The 20,429-nt window shown below is 37.5% G+C and overlaps 1 protein-coding gene and 1 long non-coding RNA gene across 3 annotated transcripts in view; one reads left to right on the top strand and one right to left on the bottom strand.

The window, feature by feature from the left end:
* LOC144205168 (A-type potassium channel modulatory protein KCNIP2) overlaps nt 1-20,429 on the top strand; it is a 59,323-nt gene that overhangs the window by 13,330 nt on the left and 25,564 nt on the right. Inside the window, exon 1 of one of the 2 annotated variants that reach the window (XM_077729345.1) lies at nt 9,291-9,623. The exons of the other annotated variant lie outside the window; for it this stretch is intronic. Within the exon in view, the coding sequence (XP_077585471.1) occupies nt 9,536-9,623 (88 nt within the window). The 5' untranslated portion in view covers nt 9,291-9,535. Of the gene's footprint in view, nt 1-9,290; nt 9,624-20,429 lie in introns of those variants that run through there. 2 annotated transcript variants of the gene reach the window in all.
* LOC144205170 (uncharacterized) lies at nt 8,235-13,713 on the bottom strand. The gene is made up of 3 exons (XR_013328022.1): nt 13,580-13,713; nt 9,116-9,287; nt 8,235-8,897 (listed from the first exon to the last, which is right to left on the bottom strand). It is a non-coding gene; the product is annotated as an uncharacterized LOC144205170 (long non-coding RNA).

The following is a 20,429-nucleotide window of genomic DNA, read 5'->3' as shown; positions in this document are numbered from 1 at the left end:
CTTCCTGTGTGGAGTTTGCATGTTCTGCCCGCTCCTGCGTAGGTTTTCTTTTGGAACTCCGGTTTCCTCCTACATCCCAAAAACATGCGTAGTAGGCTGGTTGAACACAAAGTCCCCTTTTTCTTCATTGGCGAGTTGCAGCCAATGACCGCAATATTTTTGCGATACTGTCTTGGCAATAGATGAAAATTTATGGACAAAGATTTTACCCACTTGTAACAGATTGATGTTTTATCATTACCTGGCCTTTTTTTTACACACCACTTTTTGGTGAATATATAGCACATCTGCGTGCTTTCAATTTCCTACAGGCTTTGGCTAATCTGGTTGATCTGAGAGGATTGGATTATATGGGATTTTCATCGTTGGCAACTTTTCAGAAAAACAGTGACGTTTGTGTGCGACTGGTTTCATCGAGTATCATGTAAAAGTGAGGAAAAACACCAGCCCAAATTTTTGTTCTTTGTTATAAATTCAATTCAACCATGAGAAACTGCCCACCTTCAGAGGAACACTATCTAAGGATTTGTGAGTGAATCAGAATTGTTGCATTTTTATCTATTTATTAATTCAATGACATTTAAATTCCTCATCTTAGGTGTCTCAGACCTCACCATTTTCCATCGTCTTTGTGTCATTAAATTGGTGTTTGATTACAAAGATAACTTGGTTATTTTGGGAATGGGGTGCTGATCTGCCAAAGATGCAATTGATTGATTGTCCTATTCACCCATTCATCCCTTGTTTTCATCTAAGTGTAGCAATAGATCACATAAAAGAACCAAGTATTTTGAGACTGAAAACTTTTCTTTATATACTCACCTAATTAAAATGCTGCAACACTGACAGTTTCTCCAACACATTTCCACTTTGGTCTGTTATTGGAACTGCAGCACCAACATGTAATGGTGTTGATGCTGCCCACAATGCCTTTGTGTGTGTTGTACCAAGCATAATTTTCAATTTTCCTCAACACCAGAGGCACCTGCAGCCCAGCAGAGTCTGTTTGATTATAAAGAATTAGTTTGCACTGTCTGCGTTGACAAGGAGGGACAATGTCGTGCTGTGAAGTTCTTTTGCTGACGCACAATTGGTTGTTGATGTTACTTTAAAACCAATGTTTTTTTGCCCCAAACATTTTTTTTGTAAAGAACTATGACTAAGTATCCTATTAATCCTCTTGTTTCAATTTTGTGGAGATGAGCTACATCCAGAATGCCCATTTGTTGGGGCAGATCTATTTTTTTTTAATAGACATCTTCATTTCACAATCCTTCCCCATTATTCCGTTTATATTCCGAGTTGTCTGCACATAAACCTGTTTCCTGCCTTGGTGGCTTTATCTGAGATTACAGTGCCATCTGATCAAGTTTTGTCCACAGAGAATGTGTCCTGCTTAGCTTTTAATATCTCAGGGTGTTTGAGGTTCACTTCAACAATTGACCTTCTAAGACACGTCCTGGAGAAATCCAAACAACATTCTGTTTACTGCTTTGTGTTTGTGCAGCTATAATTTGAGATATCTAATCCTCGCAAAGGGATTGCCTTAAGCATTTCACCGCAGTGAAACTAAACCTCAACCACTGTTCTATGAATGGTAAAATGTGAAGGAAGAAGTGGGCACTTTGTAGCACAAGGGTGGGTGAAACGGTCCCCGTGGACCAACCACTGTGGGTGCAGGTTTTTGTTCCAACCGATCCGACACAGACAATTTAACCAATGAGGTTTCTGATTAAACAAAAAGCGCCTGACTGCAATCCACTCATTCCACTTCCAAGGTACCAGATTACTGGAAGAGTTTCCTCTAATAGCTTTGGAACAAAAACCTGCACCCATATTGTGGAATAGTTTGCCCTCACCTGTCATAGAACAAGTCGTCCAGTGACTAAAGAAGGGGTTCCCAACTCCGGTCCTCAAGGGCACATATCCACTCTATTTTCTGTTTCAAACTCACCTGAATCAAATAATCAACTCCTCAGCAGTCCAGAAGCCTAATAACGATCCTGGTAATATGACTCAGGTCTTTTGCAGAAGGGTGATATGGAAAACAGACTGCATAGGGGCCCTCGAGGACCGGACTTGGTGACCCCTGGACTAATGGTTCAATGGATCAATCCTGGATTTGACTGCTACTGTCAGTTGCGTAACCTTTAATTGCTCATAATCTGTTGGCAGTGCCTTGTATGGGACCTGCATTTTAATGTATGAATGTGAGATTATGTGACCTGCTGTGGACATGATGAAAAACAAAGATAAACATGCTATATAAGGAATCTCCATTTACCATAGCATTGAAAATTGAATAGAAATTGAATTGAAAGGGAAAAAAGTGGAAGCAATTTCCTCAAAATAACTCCTTTAATCATACTTTGCATGTTGAATCTTTCTTTTACTACTTTCTAACACCTGAATCAAAACAAAGACAACAAAAATACTGGAACATTGCATATGCATACATCTTGGCCCTGTAGTTATTTTAAGGTCAGTCATTCCACTTGGGTTTCTGGGGAAGATCCACAAATTAATCTAGTGCATTGTGTATGTTTGCGAGTGAGGGTAATTTGGAGTCCTTTCCGAGACGAGTAGGTTATTTTACAGCCATTATTGCCGTCAGCGCCGTGACACTTATTCCCTGTGTAACAGATCTCTCTCTGCTCATTCCCAGAGCGTCTCTTTGCTGTTAATTTCGCCAAGTTCGCCCACTCAGTTTCACATCGTGGCTCATATGTGGATGCTCACAGTAATATGTCTGTGTGTGTGTGTGTGGGGGGGGGGGGGGGTGGGGGTGGGGGGGGGGTTGTCTAGGATTCCAATCTATAGCACTGGATCTATGTATGTCTGTTTAGAAGTAATTTCCTTTCTGGAATAAAATCATTCATATTTCATTTATGAGAGATGTGCCAACACATGATTCATCACAAGAACATCCGCTTCAGCCTGCTTGCTGTCAGTATTTGATGAACTTATCAATATCTTGAATTTGGAAAAAAAATCATATTTTCTTTTACACTAAAGTACTGTTCGGTGAATGCGCATAGGAAACTGGTGGAATTCGGTAGCTCCAACAAGGTTAAGAAACACTGCTGTATAGCGCTGAACCAGTTGTTTAACATGGAGTTCGTGTTTATTCATATGATGTCTGAAAGATGCATAGTTTTGAACTTGTAGTCAGGCTGGCACTTAAATATAAATCAATCTTATTTTGTGATCTGCTCATACTGCAACTGAGTCAGAACTTGTTTGACGTTTTGATTTTTTTTTTTTCAGACTTAATTTCCTTTGCCCATAAAATGATCGGAACAGAATGAGTTCAGGCCGGCTCGGTGGATTGAGTGGTTAGCGTGTCGGCCTCAAAGCTCTGAAGTTTTGGGTTCAAATCCACTTATATGGAGTTTTCATGTTCTCCCCGGCCCTGCGTGGGTTTCCTCTCGACTTCCAAAAACATGCATGGTAGGCTGATTGGACACTAAATTGCCCCTGGGGATGGGTGTGAGTGGGTCTGTGCCAAAGCAGATCTTTAATTACAATATATGTGTAATCCGCCTTAAATCCATGAGCACTTTAATTTACCATCTCATGAAATCACATCGTCTTTTTTTATTTTTTACTCCAACGACAGTATACTTCTCTACTTATTTTTCCACATTGCTTACCGCCGTCTTATTTTGGAGAAAATGTGTGTCAACAGTTAAGCATTGGAATGAACATGGGCAAATAGATTGAGTTGTGGGTGTATTACTGGGTAGTTGCGAAATTGCTTGGCAAAGATAAGGTCGATAGGAATGGGAATGATAAATGATTATGTGAGGGGAAAATGCCAGAAGCCTGTTTCTGTCCCTGGAAAAGGACTTTCAGAGTGTTTGTGCAGACGATTGCTTCCAAGAGACTTAGCAAAAAGGGAGCAAGGGCCAGTCAGACCGCATTTAAATGAGCCGCACGATATATTATAGATAAAAGAAAGTTGTGTGAGCTTTGAGAGGTTCTTTTTCTTCACTGCTTGCCTCCTGGACCTCAGGCTGCTTTCACATTCTCTCTCTGTCACACATGCAGTATAAAAGAGAGACTGTAGGAGGCAAGAGCAAAAGGTTTATATTTGGTTCTAAGTGGAAATGTAATATAGAAAGGAGAAAAAAAGTCACATAACCTATACCTGGCAATCAGTATAAACATTTTTTCTTCTGGAAAAAAGTAGGAAAGCAGAGTAGCAATAGCTATGATTGACACTACAAATTCAAAACATTCAGTGTGAGAATTTGAATCAGTCTTTTTCCTTGGAAATGGTCAAACTCATACACCGATTATTTTTTTGTGTACTTATTAAATAAAAATAAGTACAAACAATACTAAATTACTTACATCTTTCAATTACTTACATTCCAGCTACCTTTTAAGAATAGGATCCCATTCAGTAAAAAAAGCGACTCTTGTGAGGATATGCAGTTCAAATGCATGCCTGAATAGGTGAGAAAAGTTTAATTGTAAAGGCCTTTTTGCACACAAACTTTGGATTAGAACAGAGACAAAGCACAGGCAAGTTATGCAGAATGGTAATCAGGTGGTCGGCAGTAAATTGCAATGAAGGTGACCTGTTGTTCTGGGCCACCTGACAGCTATGGGACCGATGCCTCCCTGTTCTATTAGAAATGATTATATCATTTAGATACAGATGGTCCATTTAACCCGGCAGCTGTCTTCATCAGACACAGCAGACCGAGCCTTTTGCTTAATGGCTCACGAGAAACCATCAAGGCACCAGATGAGGCTTGTCATATATATGTTGTCTCATACCTGCAAAAGGAAAAAAAAAATGGGCTACCTATTGCCATCTTGAACAAATATGTGACCATTTTTCTTCCCATACGCTCTATTTTCGTATTTTGACTTCTTTATAGTTTACAATATCTGTAATTTCTAACCAGCTATTAAAAAGCTGTGTCATCATTTGATATGCATTAGAGTTTATTATCCATAGTATGACCAGATTTTAGGATGTTTGTTACACTTAAAACTTAATTGGCAGTGCACATTATGTATAAATATTGGTTTTGTTTAATGACCTAAAACCTATTTTCTTCTATTGCTTGAGCAAAATAGTGAAGACACACACATTAAAGCTATAGTTAAAATGAAGAAGTGAATATTATTCGCGTAATTCTTTTGTTAAAGTATTTAAATGACTAATGCAGTACACTGATGCACTAATGCACCCTAAAGTCTGAAAAATATTGTAGCCTTCTGCATGTGTAATTCTTTAAATTACATATGAAATATTCAACAACCACTTTCAATTTAGGCTTTTTAAAAATGTATGTCATTTTTTTTCTCACCACTACAAAAAGTTTTCTTTATCAGGACACAAAGAACAAAGAAAGCACTCAAGATGTTTTCCAAAGCATTTCTGTGCTGAGAACACAAAAGCATGAAAGACAATAACCACCCACAATGCTTCTCATTGTTTAAACATTTGATTACAATTACATTAGCCACACTTGACCTTACCCACACATACCTTCGCCACAATCATCTTTCTCCTGTCTTGATAGGAGGAGACGATTAAATACACGTTAACTGTGGTTTAGAGGATGGCTGTTACTGTAAAGTAGACGCAATCTGAAAATAGAAGTTCTCATTTTCCTCCTCCACCTCCTACACTGACTCACAGGAGCTCCCTCTCTAGGCACTCTGATCTTCCCGTCTCAAAACACCTGCTGTCTACCCTCAGATGAGGAAGAAAAGGTCCAATACATTGTGTGTCGTGGCATCTCGTAACAAAAGTGGTAAAATGATGTTACTCTACAGTCTATAACTTGTACAGGAAAGCACAATATTATTCCATAAATGCTCCCTGCCTCCATTCTTTCAGAAAATTCGTTTTCTGCTTGTAGAATGATTCATAGCTTAAAAGCCTGGTCTTGCGACAGCCTAAAAACAACCTCCTGCCGTTCTAAAATGTTCCAGCAAAAAGTAGCACTCAGGTCAAATCTGCAATTTTTAGACAAGGATTGGTGTGCAGGCAGATGAGTGTTTTATAACTACCAGGACCACTTGAGGTGGGTGGAATATCAAAAGACCCTTCATTACTCGAATGTGGAGGAATTGAAATTGGTTAGATTTTCAGCATGACATTCAAAATATGGCCATTGATGATCCTGCAAACTCAAATCTGTCAAATCTTTTATTGCGTGCAGTTTTCTTTTAAAATGAAATTGTATTCTTTTTCCATAAAAGAAACAACCAAATTTAGGGTTATCACAAATTCCTCATCATATTAGTATGCATTTTTCTCTAATAATATGTGCACAAATACCATTTGATTATAAGGCATTGGTTCCAGAAATTAATCTACTCATGAAATTCAAAGAGCCACAGAACTTTTGCAGCATGTTTAATGCATACAATATACGTCTTTTTTTCCCCTCCAAACTGTCAATTTAACTCTTATAATTCTCTGAAGAGCAGCTATTAATTTGATTGTAGAATTGTAGACTAACTGTATTTTGTTTGAGGTTGCTTCCCTCTGCTGGTTGTTTTGCGATGATACGTTTTTTGTAGGGAAGTAAAGATTTTTCACATCTAGAAAAAACGCACTATCAGGAGCAATTGTCATATTTAACAAAATGATGCAATTAAAATGCATTTCTTGTTCAAATTTGAATGCCAACAATAACTGCATTGGATTGTTTGAAAAAGAAAAAAAAACAAATACACTTTTAAACAAAATATTACTGATATTAAATGAGACAAACACTGTCACAATTAGACAATCCTGAAAAAAATATATTTTTCCAGTAGTACACTTTAAAGAGAAAGACACCACAAAAACCATTTTAGGATACATTTTTGAAATAGTTTTTGTCTTTATGCACAAACTACCTAACAACATTAAAGCAAACCCTCACCCGAAAACCACCATCATCATTTATACCAACACCACATTACATACTTGAATCGGTCATGATTAGGACAAATTACTTACAATAATACAATACAGTGGAGATTAGTATCCAGCATGCCCTTAGATACTATGTCACTATGTCATTGTCTATGCCCTTCATTGTTTTTTAGTTCCTTCCTCAAAGATCTCAGTTAATTGACAGCACAGTAATGTATAGTACCCACTATATCTTTTGCTCACAGTAAAATTCACAATTGGATGCTATTTTGATTTTCGTCAAGAGATGTCCCTAAAGTCCTTTATAGCATCTTATGCAACAATCCACTTATATTCGGTAGTATTGTTTTAACTACTATTACACTATCACTCTTTGACACACATCTATTTATAATTTCTCTAACAGATTAATTCTTTAAATCTCATGCCCCAACATTAGTTGGACATATGGATGTCATTTGTATCAAAATAGACTATTGCATATCATACATTACAATCCTGTAGTCTGTACTCTAGCCTTTTTGAGCAGAATTAAACACACAGTATAAGAATAACACAGTATTTGAATACTTTGCGCACGTTCATTATCTTCCTATCCACACATCCAAGGCCAATTGGAGAAACGAGTATTTAAATTAGAACCATTCTGCTGAATATTAATGAGCATCAAGCACCTCTTTAAAAGGGCCCCAGGTCGAAAATTGCACATTGTTGCGCAAACCTTGTACAATAGCATTCAAGGTTTTACAATTAGTGTAAAAAATATATATATATATATCCTAATTGCCACTCTAAGATTGTCCAATTCATATTTCATCGAGGAGGATTGTATAGTGCGGAAATGGTCACATCCTTGAACAAGAAAAGTGTTCGCACCTGTGACTTTGCTTTTTACTCCCTCCTCATTTCTGTCGTTCTCCATCTCTTCCCCTCAGTTCCAGGCTCTCACTAATAGACTGCTGAGTGGGTCTCAGCAGCTGCTGCTTGGATTAAAAAAAAAGAAGAAAAAAAAAGTAATTTGCGTGTGTGTATGTGACGATGCCCACACTTTTTACGTCACTTCTGCCCTCTAAACATGCACCAGGCCCTTATTAGCCTTTTTCTACAAAGAGACACTGCTAAAAAAAGGCACATCTGAGCTGCATGGGAATATTTGGCATTTAACAGCCTGTAGTTTTTTTTTTTTTTATACAGAACCCTGTTAAATTCCACCTGTGTTTACTAGCCAACTGAGCAAAAATGGAGAGGATATCATATACAAAAGGCCACATACAGAATAGTCAGAAGAGGGGAAAGACCTATTTGAAATCTTTGATTTGGTTGATACCGTCAACAAATAAAAACGTTGAAGGGCATATCATGATTATTTGATGTTGATTTTGCAGAAGTTCTACCTTGCTGTTAGTCCCAATATGGTATATCTCTCCTTTCTTCCTCTATTTGCAATTATACTGCCATATGTGCGTGTCTTGCTGGGTCTCATAGTCACTTAAAGGTGCCTGAGGTTACATCGCTTGTAGAAATTTAGGTGAACGACATGTCATGCAGACAAAATGTCTGGCTGCCTTTTGAGTGTTTCTCTCTCGGGGTGTGTGTGTGTGTGTGTGTTGCACACACTCCACGGAGTCAGGAGGTTGCCGTGGGAACAGTACGCTTTTTGAATTTAGGTCTGTGAAGTGTAGAGTATAAAGACAAAGTGTCAGTTTGGAGGGTTAATGCAGTTTGTAGAAGAGCAAATTGTACATAATCTATGTCAGATGGGGCCAAGTTGATTGACTCTGCAAGTGTCCACTTGAATAAAACCAATAAGGGGCAGGATGATAAGGATGAGAATGGGAGCTTTAAATAGTCACCGTTCCTGCCCGATTTCCTAAGGCTAAACGGCTCGCCGTAACTCATCCTCCGGTGGCAATCTGCTCATAGAAAGCTTCTCATTGTTCTCTTGATGATCAATGCCTCTCCAGATCCAATGTGTGTCTTCATCTCCTCCTTTCTCCTCGCCTTGCTAATGAGACAGACAGAGAGACATAAGGCAAAGACTGTGACATTAATGAATGGCTCTGTTTGGTTTCCTATGACACTTCTCATAACCTCCAGCAGAGTTGAATACACACATTTACATACATAGACACACACAAGCTCCTGCTGTTGTTATAATATGAGATTGAGGAATAATGCAAAAATAATACATCAGCGGGAAGTATATAAGAAAAAAACACCTACTGCCACTCAAGCCAGCTTACTGCTCCTAGTCCGCGCACACACACGCATGCAGAAAGTCGACAATGTGTGTAAGGCCATAATTTTCCGCACCTCTCAACCAATGAGAGAACTCGAATGCTGGCAATGGAGGGGGAGGAGAGATGGACCCTGCTTGTGATTGACAGCCAGCACCCTACAGGTGGAGAAGATGGGAGAGAGAGAGAGTTAGAGAGGGAGAAAGAGGAAGACGAAGAGGAGAAGAAAGCATAGGCAGTGAGACTTTGAAAGAAACACAGACTACTCTTACCTACTACACACACACTTACACACACATCCACACAGAGAGTGAGTTCCTCCCCTGGTACCTCGGGCTCCTGCTCTCCTAGGCTCACCAGTCAGCCAGAGTGAGGCTATCATCAGCTCCAGAAAAGCTACATCAAGATGAGCCAATGCAGGAAACGCTGCAAGAGGCAGCTCACCAAGGTGGCTCGATACCTTTACCGCTTCCTCATGGGAACGCTTACTCAAGGTAAGGCAGCCGGTGCAGATTAACACTCGGGCAGCTGCGTGGAGCTGTCGGAGTCTTTCTAGTGTCCTGACTCTGCATAGGAGCATTGTGACATGGGTTCTTTTGGTAGATAGTGGCAGTTAAGAGCTCTTACTTTTGGATACCTAAACAAGCATGATGGCTGTGGTGCGAGAGAGCATATAGTACTGTTTACTTTGAACGCAAATGAGTTGACTTGGTTTCATTGCTTTTTGGATTGTATTAGTATTCTAATTCGAATATTATATTATTATTATTACCCTTTTCCTCTCAAATTTATTATTCATTGTCTGTTTGTTGTTATTATTTGTGCGCTTTGTGGTGAAAGCTTTGAATTTCATTATACTTGTGACAATGAAAATATTCAATTTTGTTTAATTCATCTTTCCATCAATCCTGTCTCACTTAATTGCATTATTCTTTAGTTGTATCATTTTCCAAACAAATAACCCTTTGCCTTTTTCCAAAAATTAATGACTTTAATTCCATCATTAGTCTGATAATTGAGGGCATTTTTTTGTTATTGTTCATTGCAAACAATTCAATTCGACCGAGAAGGAGACAAGCGCTGTTGAAAATTAAATTGAAAAATGATTTTCCTTCCATAATGGTATTTGTATTTCATTCTACTTTCTGTGGTAGTTGAAAAGCAATAAATAATTCAAAGTCACATCACATTTTCCAACTTTTATTTGATTCAGCCTGATTTTATTAAATTGGAGGGAAAAATAAATCAATTTAATTCAGGTGCACCTCCTTTCTACTTCTATTTCAAATTCTATAGTCATCCCCAGGCTCCTTAAGATGCCCTTCCTTTGCAGTCATAGCAACTACAGTGTGGTAGCGTGCAGTAATCCACATAACTCATTGGGAAAGCATGCAAACAAACATGGGTGCATGAATAAACCTAACATTATTAAGAATAGCTTAGCTGTCCTTATGTATCCTTAACTCTTTACTTATAATAATAATCGGATTGGATTAGTTGCATAAACTTTCTTCTTTTGAGGACATTCTTCGCTAAGCCTGCTTTTTCTCAGCGACGTCAAGCAGAAGCTCACTTGGCCTCTGGGGAGACTCAACTCAAGAGTTGAAATCCTCCAACTGATCGTGCAAGGTGGAAAAGAAAAACCAGTGTTTGCACGACCTTGTCAGTAGAAGCCACTGTGAATGCTAATTAACTTGCCCGCCAGACATGTCCACATGCCCTATTTTATTTGGAGTACATTTTGGCATCTGTATAGCTTTGTGGATATGTAGCAAGCCATATAATTGTGTTTTACTGTTTTGTCAACTCGGGACATGTGTATGGTATGTATATTTTAGGCTAATTAGTATGTGGTCTAATGATCGAATATTTGCAGTTATGTTTTTTGGCTGGCAGTTTATATTGAGCTCAGGTATTGACTATGATTACTTCTTGCATACGTCTTGAACAAGCTTGTGAAAAGTGCTTGGAGATTGACAGACTCCATCAACCAATTTCCAGCAATTTTTACTGGTCTTGTTTATAATTGTCTGCCATTCCGTTTCATGTCACACTGACTGAGCAAATTTACTGACTTGTTGACTACTTATTATGTTGACTACTTATCATGTTGACTGCTTATTAAGTTGACTACTCATTACGTTGACTACTTATTACGTTGACTACTTATTACGTTGACTACTCATTACGTTGACTACTCATTACGTTGACTACTCATTACGTTGACTACTCATTACGTTGACTACTCATTACGTTGACTACTTATTACGTTGACTACTTATTTATTCATTATTTGTTCCTACACTTCATGGTGAAGCTTTAAATCTCATTATACTTGTATAATGACAATAAGGCCCTTAATTCAATTCAATTCAAAGACCTCACCACTCAATGTAGTGTAATAATTTACAGAATTTTTTTTTCAAGAGTGTTAGTTGTCAAGGAAAAGGGACATTGGAGCAGATTTTACTTGCTCTTCTGTGTTGAATGTTGTTATGTGGAGAGAGTGCGATGGATGGATATTGTAATCGGGAGAAAAACACTTCCTCTTTCTAGAAGTCCTTCAGAACCTTTCCCAAAAATTGACAGTGCATTTCATAATCCAATGTGCCTTAAGTAGGATTTGCGGTTGTTCTTAATGACATCCAACCTATTTTATTGGAGCATAACTGCATTATTCTGCTCCAGTGAAGTGCTCAAGAGACACATTCATCACCAAATTCAAATAAAAAAAAGCTAAAGACAGTACATTAATGAATTAATGCACCGTATAATCAAGTGTGCTTAATAATCCAGTGTGCCCTATTGTCCAAAAAGTATAGTCCAGTGCTCCTTTTTCATAACCGGCTGTCTTCCATGAACAAAATTTAATAATTTTCTTCTTCTTGAGATGTGTGTGTGTGTAATATATGTGTGAATTTCTCCTCAAACCAGAGGTCATTGCATTTTACACTGGACAGCTCTCCGCTGAATTTGCGTTTTGTTATTTTGTCCTTGGGTTGAAGCAGCTTTTGTTCAAAAGTCTGAGAGGATCTGTGCATTAAGTCTTAGCAAAAGAGTGGGTAGTTCACCAAATTTTATTTCTCCATAACACTGACATTGTCAAGAAACATCCCCGGTTGTGCAGCAAAGTGGGACAAAGAAGTCCAGGAAGTGGATGACAGGTGGAATGCGGGTTCACAAAACTAAAGAATTTAATCAAAACTAACAGAAAAGCCATACAAACATAGGACTGGTAAAACTAGCGAAGAAACAAACCTAACTGGCAAGATATTACATGACCTATGGCATGAAGATTATTAAGAATAGTATATTTTTGTCAGTATAATTAATCTTCTAACTCAAAATATAAGCATTTGCAAATGTATTTTTACAATAAATCAATGTTAACACCCCCCCCCCCCCAAAAAAAAATACTCTGTTTTAATAAGATACTCTTTTGTGCTCCTAAATTAAATGTCAGCTTTGATATTGACATTGCTACAAAATCATTTAAGTTTAAATTGAAAGCCCCTACTTTAGCTGCCTGTCATCCATGATGTCATTTTTTTTAAACCACACAACATGCCTGTGTGTGCACACGGGTCCATAAGTTTACAAAGGCCTGATGTTACCATGACGACCAGCTCCCGCATGTCTGTAGAACGAAAAAACGAGCCAGCACCATGTCAGCCAATGAGGGCTGCACTATATAATGGCCGTGCTGCTTAGGGATTTCATCAAGGCCATTCACACTTCCCAGTTGCACTAAAGTGGCCTTTTTGGGCCATGCCGAGGTGCTGAGGGACATGACATTTTGCTCACACTGAATGTAATTTGCTACAAATGAGCATCATAACCTTATGAAAACTATTAGTATTGAGTAATTTGCTATTATAAATTCAAGTCATATCATTTCTGCTGTTAGCAACTTTGTCATAAACTACTATAGTAATAATCTATGCTCTGAAAACATCATCTTTGCCTATAAACCTGTATGTGTTTGCTTAAGTTCTGAATGTGTGTCATTTGGAAGTTTTCTTGGAGCTGATTAATTAGATTATTTAACAGCAGACTCCTCCATTATTTGTTAATGTATTACAATAAAAAAATAATAAAACAAATAGGTAAATTATAACTATATATCAAATCAATCCTCCGAGTCGGCTTTTATTTTTCTTCTCCGGGCCTGATCATAGTTCATTTTCTCGTTGTCCTGAAAAAGGGTAAACGTACATATTTTTGTTTGTTAGAGATAATTATAATGTATTAACTCAATCTCATAAAGCTTCCTTTTTGACGTCACGCTTTGGGCATTATGTATCCCTCAGGAAGACTGACTTAGATGTTATATAAGATGTGTCCGAGTTACTCTGATTTGTCCTTTTAGCCGCTTTCTTATCTGACATGAGCAGTCAAGCTCAAGTCTTTAGCTTCTATCTCTTTTCTAAGATTGCACCAGCTGTCTTACCTCTGCTATATGTCACTGCTTTGGCTCATCTACTCTGCAAGTTGTGCTGTATCTGTTTTGATGATTAGCAGGGAATGACCAGTCATATTTATGTCAAATATATGTATAAGTATGTGTGCATGCTCACTCATGACTTGCTCACTTTGATGTGTGTTAGTTTTTTCCAAAAAATCTTTTATAAATCAATTTTTTTAACTTAGATCTTGAAATACATATTTAAAAAGATGGGGACACTACACAAATTGGGAATAAAATCCGAATATAAGTATGTGGTAATGCAATGCCATTTAAATATTTTATTATGAATACCACATAAATGAGAAGCTTCATATTCAAACAGAGAAAATGTATACTTTTAAGGGTAAAAATATGTTACAATTATAATTTCAAGGGGTCAACAAAGGTCACAAAAGTAGGTCAAGACCATTTTCAACACTTTTGACAGCCATTCTTTTTACAGCAGTTTCCAAACGACCTAGAAAAGAAGTTTCTCAAATGGAATAGAAACACATGATGCTTCATTACATTTATTAATGTTTAAATGTCTCATCCCTTACTCAAAACAATTTTCCCAGCCTGAAACATTTATCTCTAATGTCTTTAATGTAAAGTAGCATACTTGGCACATGCACTGGTCACAATTGCATGGATCTTTAATATTTTTATCATGCAAGACCTGATTTCTTCTTCTTTTAGTTCCATGTAAGTACTACGTGTGTAAAATTAAGGTTTTTGAGAGCTTAAAAGGAAAAAAAAAACACAATCCAGTGTCGAAAAACAAAACAATGACTCCACAGTAAAGTGGATGTTATTCTCAGATATTCTGCAACCCAGACCACTTTACTCCCCAACGACTTTTCACGCACATTGTTTGAGCTGCTAATAAATAGCTTTAAATCAATATTTCATGTTCGGTGATGAATGTAGGTAGTGGGCAGCAGCGTAATGATTACCATCGCATGCGGCTCATTACCGCAAAGTAATTACCTTGTGGGCTCGGCAAGCAAAGAACATGTAATTTAATCTGGCATTTAATCGCTACCTTAGAGTTATAAACTGCACCTTTCATATTTTTCGGCATCTCTTTTTGTTCATTGAATGTTCGCTTATAGTTTGTTAGGCTCGGGGGTTGTGTTTTGTGATAAAACAAGCTTGTCATCTTTTCTCTAATGTTGACTGCAATTTATACTCAATTAGGATCCTTTGATTCAGAGGATTGGAAAGGGATAAAAAGAGTTGGATTTTTTAAATGTATTTGTTTACCTTATTAGGTATTAATTCATTACGATTAAGAGAGAGGCATCCAATCCATTTCGATCACTTGATCGCTGCCAATCAAATTCAATTGGACACCTCTCGCAGTGAAATTTGATCACTTTCTATGGCAGTCACTGAGTTACAAAGTTACAAAATATGTATGATTAAAGCAAAATATCATATCTACATATATGCAGCATTTCTATATTTATAATTACACTACTGAAACAAACATGGATGACCTACTGTATTTGGTTTATAAATGGTAATTACAAATTGGTTTTTGATGCTGCAGAACAGATTTGTAAAAAAAAAAAAAAGTGGATTTGTGGTTGCCTATTTTGTTGTTGCTTTGTTGAAATTACGCATTGATTTGCCTTTAATTTTTGGATAGCTCTTTCCAAATTGAGGGAAAAAATATTACGATATACTTCCCCTTCTTGGTATTGCATTTGGACTCAGTATTAGAAATAAAATAAAAAAGTTAAAAACTATGCAAAAATATGTGTATACCCAACTGAATACAGAATTTCACCTTTTTAGTAAGTGGTGTCATGAAGATTAAATGCACAGTCATTTGTTACCAAATAGAGTACCACAAAATGATTATCACTGAAACAATTAAAACCGGTTCCACCGCAGTCTTTAGCACCCTGTAGTTTGGTGCAAAAGCTTGGATATGTGATGCAATTATTGCTTGACATTATCAGATTCAGCTTTTCATGGTGCTACCAGCATCTGTGTTGTTTATGCATGTGCATTGAGCATCAGCGGCTTCCATCCCTCTCTCTGTTTCTACCTGACAGACATTATCACGTCTGTCACTTCCCACTCACGTTGACAAGTGCGTGTTGAGCATGAATTTTAATGTTTATTAATAAAACATCGGCTGATGCAGAATAACGCCGACAGTGTGTTTTCAGTGTGCAAGGTTGATAAGTCATCTCGCCATGAGTGGTGATGGTGGTCTTGCTGCAAAAAGGACATCTTCTTTAAATTTGAGGTTGCCTAGTTTGCTCCTTGTGTTATTTACTGTGCCTGTCAAGATCCATTTTGCAGGAAAATATAGGATTTTTGTGGATTTTTGTGTCATATTTTGCCAAATACGCGACAAGTCGATGCTGTTCCGCATCATTTGCGATTCCATTTTAATGCTAAGCCCTGTTTTGTCATCTGACATCATTTGTATAACCAGATAAAACAATATGGATTTTTGCTGTTATGAGAAGTATCGCTCAAACTCTGGAAAAGTACTTAAAATAGAAGAAAAATTGAATCATGTAGAAGAAAATAGAATTTGATGTGGCACCTCTACTTATGAATGTTTCCACATACAAAAAAATTAGGCTACGAAACAACTAAATGGGAAAATTTTGTTTTAGGATATGAAAGGAAATTGATGTTACAAAACGCAAAAGATGAAAAACGTAAATAAAATTCCTGTATTTTATTTTGAAATTGGCATGATAGCATTGCTCTTCCATTGGCTTTCTCCTTACAACTTCACTGGAGAGAGCTGTGTCTCCAATTGTCTCGATCTAGAAGAGTGATAATTAAAAGGACAAGAAAGTTTATTCAAAAAGAATTCAAATGCAGCATCACTTCATTTTCAGGAACATTCTCAAATTGATGCCAGCCATGTCAAGTCGCTCATTACTAACTTGTTTTTCCTTTTGGCACCTCCTGACTTGCAAGTTCACACGAGCTATTAAAAAAAATCAAGAGCGCTATAAATAACCTCTTTGTTGGAGTTCAATGTCAAACTGTGTGCCGTAAACCTCTAAAGCGTCAAACTTTAAGATAGTACAGAATCCTTTTGGTTTGTATGTGCTGCCAATTAAATAATAATCAATGTTTTTCTCCATGATAAATATTACTCATTTCTGTATCCAAAATGGATGGGATTCTGCAGCATTCATACCTTCTCTCGCAGACTTTTTCTTACCCTGGGATTACACCAGATATGCTTGCAGCTGTAGTGCGTCATGTGTTGAAGATGCATCAATACACCGCCCACAGAAAGTAATCTGCTGTGGCGAGCTGCTCAGAAGTGCTTGAGATATTAACGATATTTCACGTGAGAACACCAAGAGACATTGAATGAGATCGGCAGTGTATGGAAACATCCACGTTGCCTCCAATGCATCATTCCCTTAATGCCGTCACCAGATAACAAAAACGCTTCATTTCGCGTGCAGCAATCCAAAACAGAAAAACTTTACAAATATAAGTCGCTTGTCAGAGACCTCAAAGATATACTACGTATCTACTACGGACAAGGTTTAAGAGGGACATTAGGTGGAGGCACAGTACCTCGACATTCTTAGAATTTGAGAATATATTAAATTACCTCAAGTCTTTTGTTCGTTTTGTGTTATTTTTCAATTGCATTGGGAACAAAACTCCTGCAAACTAAAAAGTCCAAGTGTACTCTGCCACCATCTAATTATTGCAGATAAGATTTTCAAAATTTCACATGGTTACTTTTAACAAATATTATCACATGAGCATTTCTCTGCCAATCTACAGCTCTTTCCACTTTTTCGTTTAATCACACCAAAGGGGGATTTGATGGCAAACAATCTTCTGACTCTTTGGTATTATTTTTCAAAGTTATTTCCTGCCCTCATCGCAACCCCTCCATGTGTGCACCTTATTTTTCTCACCTGCCACCCAACCTTTCCTTATCCCTCCCCTTTGCACCAGAAAGGTGTGAAAACCTCACCCTCCATCCATCATCTGTATACACACCCACATATACACACACACACACACCCCACAAGTGACTAAAAATAGCCTGCTATTAGTAGCAGCTTGTATTTGGGGTTGGGGGGGCTGTGACTGGAGGAGAAAAGAGAGAGACGGACAGGAGGAGGAAATAGTGTATTGAATCGTGAAAGAGGTGGTTAAGCGTGATGAGAAAGCATGTGTGAAGGATGTATCTATCACGTCATTTTCCTCACAAGTCAGGCAGAAAATGCATGAAATAGAAATCCGCTTTACTGATTGGATTATTGACCTTTTGCCATTCATACTTTGTGTGATGTCATTGGGTGGACCGAGAAGTACTAGTATATGTAGCCAACCTTACAGTTGAGAATTCTGGGTTTGAATTTCGGCTTTTAGGCTTTTGTTTGTATTTTGCTCCAGATTTTTGGGTTTTTCTACAATGATCAACTTTGAACTCTAAATTGCTGTACTTGGTTATTTACATTTGCGTCCTAATGGTGCATTGTTTTTCCACCTAAGTGGATATTAAATGCTCAATTCCACTGCAGTTGTTTTACACTGGAAAGCAGCAACCATAATAAATATGCAACTATTACAATCAATTTGCTTAATTTCACACAGTGCTGTGGCGTTTATATCAGATACCTATCGCTTCTATTTTTTTACATCTGCAGGGCTTTCTCAATGTTTCTTACTTTTCTATTATGGAGTATTTTTTTTGTCGTAATTCCTTGTCAACTGAGGGCTTGTGAAGCCTTTGTTGTGATTATGCGCTACTGTATAAAAATTAATGTGATCTGAGTTCTATTGAGTTGATGGAACAAAAATGTATCAATTCAGGACAAGTGGCAGTGAAGAGTTAAATATCAGAGTAATTTTCCAAATAAAATGAAGTCAATATTTTAAACTACTTATGTGTTACTCATGAAACAAAGGTCTCATGTCAGTAAACATAGATGATGGACAAAAATCACAAATATTTATGATTATACAAATGAATTTTTATGGGGATAATTCAAGAAAAGGGAACATGTGCCATCTCAAGGACTTGGATTATAATGAATTAAATGAGCGTAAATGATGTTCCTGTTTTGCGATATTTGTGGATGTTGGTAAATATTGATGTACTCCTTAAGAGATGAAAGCCTGAGGCGATTGTTTTAAGCGGAAAAGAGTGTAGACAAGCTGGTGGCCAACAGTAATTTGTGATAAAGTTGAGATAGTTTTGGTTCAGTTTGGTGTGTGGCTTGCACATTTCTCTATATGCCCTGTGAGTGACTGGCAACCAATTCCAGTCCACCTTTTGCAAAATCAGCAGGAACAGACTCCAGCTCTACTTGACTGCGAATAGGATAAGCTGTATTAAAATTTAATGGCTGAGCATTTTAAATTAAACATAGTTTATAAGGGTCAAATAGGGGCAAAATGCATTCTACTCCAACTTGGCTTCCAAACCATAGTTAGAGCAACATTCACTTTGAAAATACATATGCGATGGTTTGAAGTATAATTGAAAGGAAAAACATCCAGAAGATCTTTTTGCTTCGCCACGGCCAAGTGCTCCAAGTCAGTGAGAGACCTGTAATACGATTTTGCGTCACTGAGAGGAGAAAGAAGTCTTCTATCCAATTAGGATTCAACTCTGTGATAAAAGGATGAAGAGCTCATAGTAACGTACCAAGTGAGCAATTTCACTGCAGTCCTCCAACTACTGACGCAGCAACAAAACAATCACTGCGACGACGACAACCACATTCATTCTCTCTGTCATCATGGCCACCGTCAGCAAAACACACACATACACAATTTTTAAGAGGGTGTTTACATTGTGATGACTGAGCTATAATGCTAGGCCATTAGGTGGGAAAAAAAGCAGTTACGTTGTCTGTATTACAGATCTCTGCTTTTAGTGCACAAAACGCCCTGAAAGCACACTTGGGAAGCAAACACAAAATTGCAACGATAGTTAGTGGTGCGCATGTATTTAGCACTTAATCAGGATTTATTGGGACTATTAAAGTCCACCATGACCACTGAATGTAGTATGTTGTAAAAAAAACAAACAAAGTAAAAAATTGTCTGATTTTTTTGTACGAAAACACGCTCATTTCATAACATAAACAAATTGGTGCCTATAGTTAACTGGGATAGGCTCCAGCAACCCCTGCGACATTTGTGAGGATAAACAGTGCAGAAAATGAATGTATGAATATGTGCCATATATATTCTTTTGTATGTTTGGGCATGACAAAAATCCATCTGGCATGGGTACACAACTGAATGAACAAGCTAATTAAATAGCCAACCTGATATCGAAATGAACATAGCGATATCATCACTGGTGTTGAGTGACAAGGTTGCTCACAGTCACTCTTTTCTCCATTACAGTAAGATTGTCATTTTCCCAAGTTGCAATCATCTGTCTTATCCATGCTTGGCTTCCCTCTGACTCCTGACAGTCATGCTGACATGGGTGTGGGTTTCTGGATTGTGTTTTTGTGTGGAAGTGGATCTTTGAAGATGAAGGACACCCTGATTCAGTTACCAGCCAATCACAGATTATTTCATATTTCAATGTAAATGAAGCAAATTCAAGTATTGACATTTCTGTAGAGAAATTAAACAACAAACATTGGATGAAAGTGTACAAATATTTCTGAACCACCAAAAAATTACTGAATGATTTAATTCAACTTGAGATAGAACCATTTTTTATAGTAATTTTCATCATGTTATAACTCAATTCAGCGAGCACTTATAAAAAAACGCTTTTTTTATACATATATTTTTAGTAGCATCCATAGTGGGACAGCAAAACTGGTAAAATACCACATCCAATAATCCCCAAATATCCAAGTGTATT

Source organism: Stigmatopora nigra, chromosome 12, assembly GCF_051989575.1.
Source record: "Stigmatopora nigra isolate UIUO_SnigA chromosome 12, RoL_Snig_1.1, whole genome shotgun sequence".
NCBI classification, from domain to species: domain Eukaryota; kingdom Metazoa; phylum Chordata; class Actinopteri; order Syngnathiformes; family Syngnathidae; genus Stigmatopora; species Stigmatopora nigra.
The sequence above is the reverse complement of the archived record's forward strand: the minus strand, read 5'-3'. Positions and strand labels throughout refer to the sequence as shown.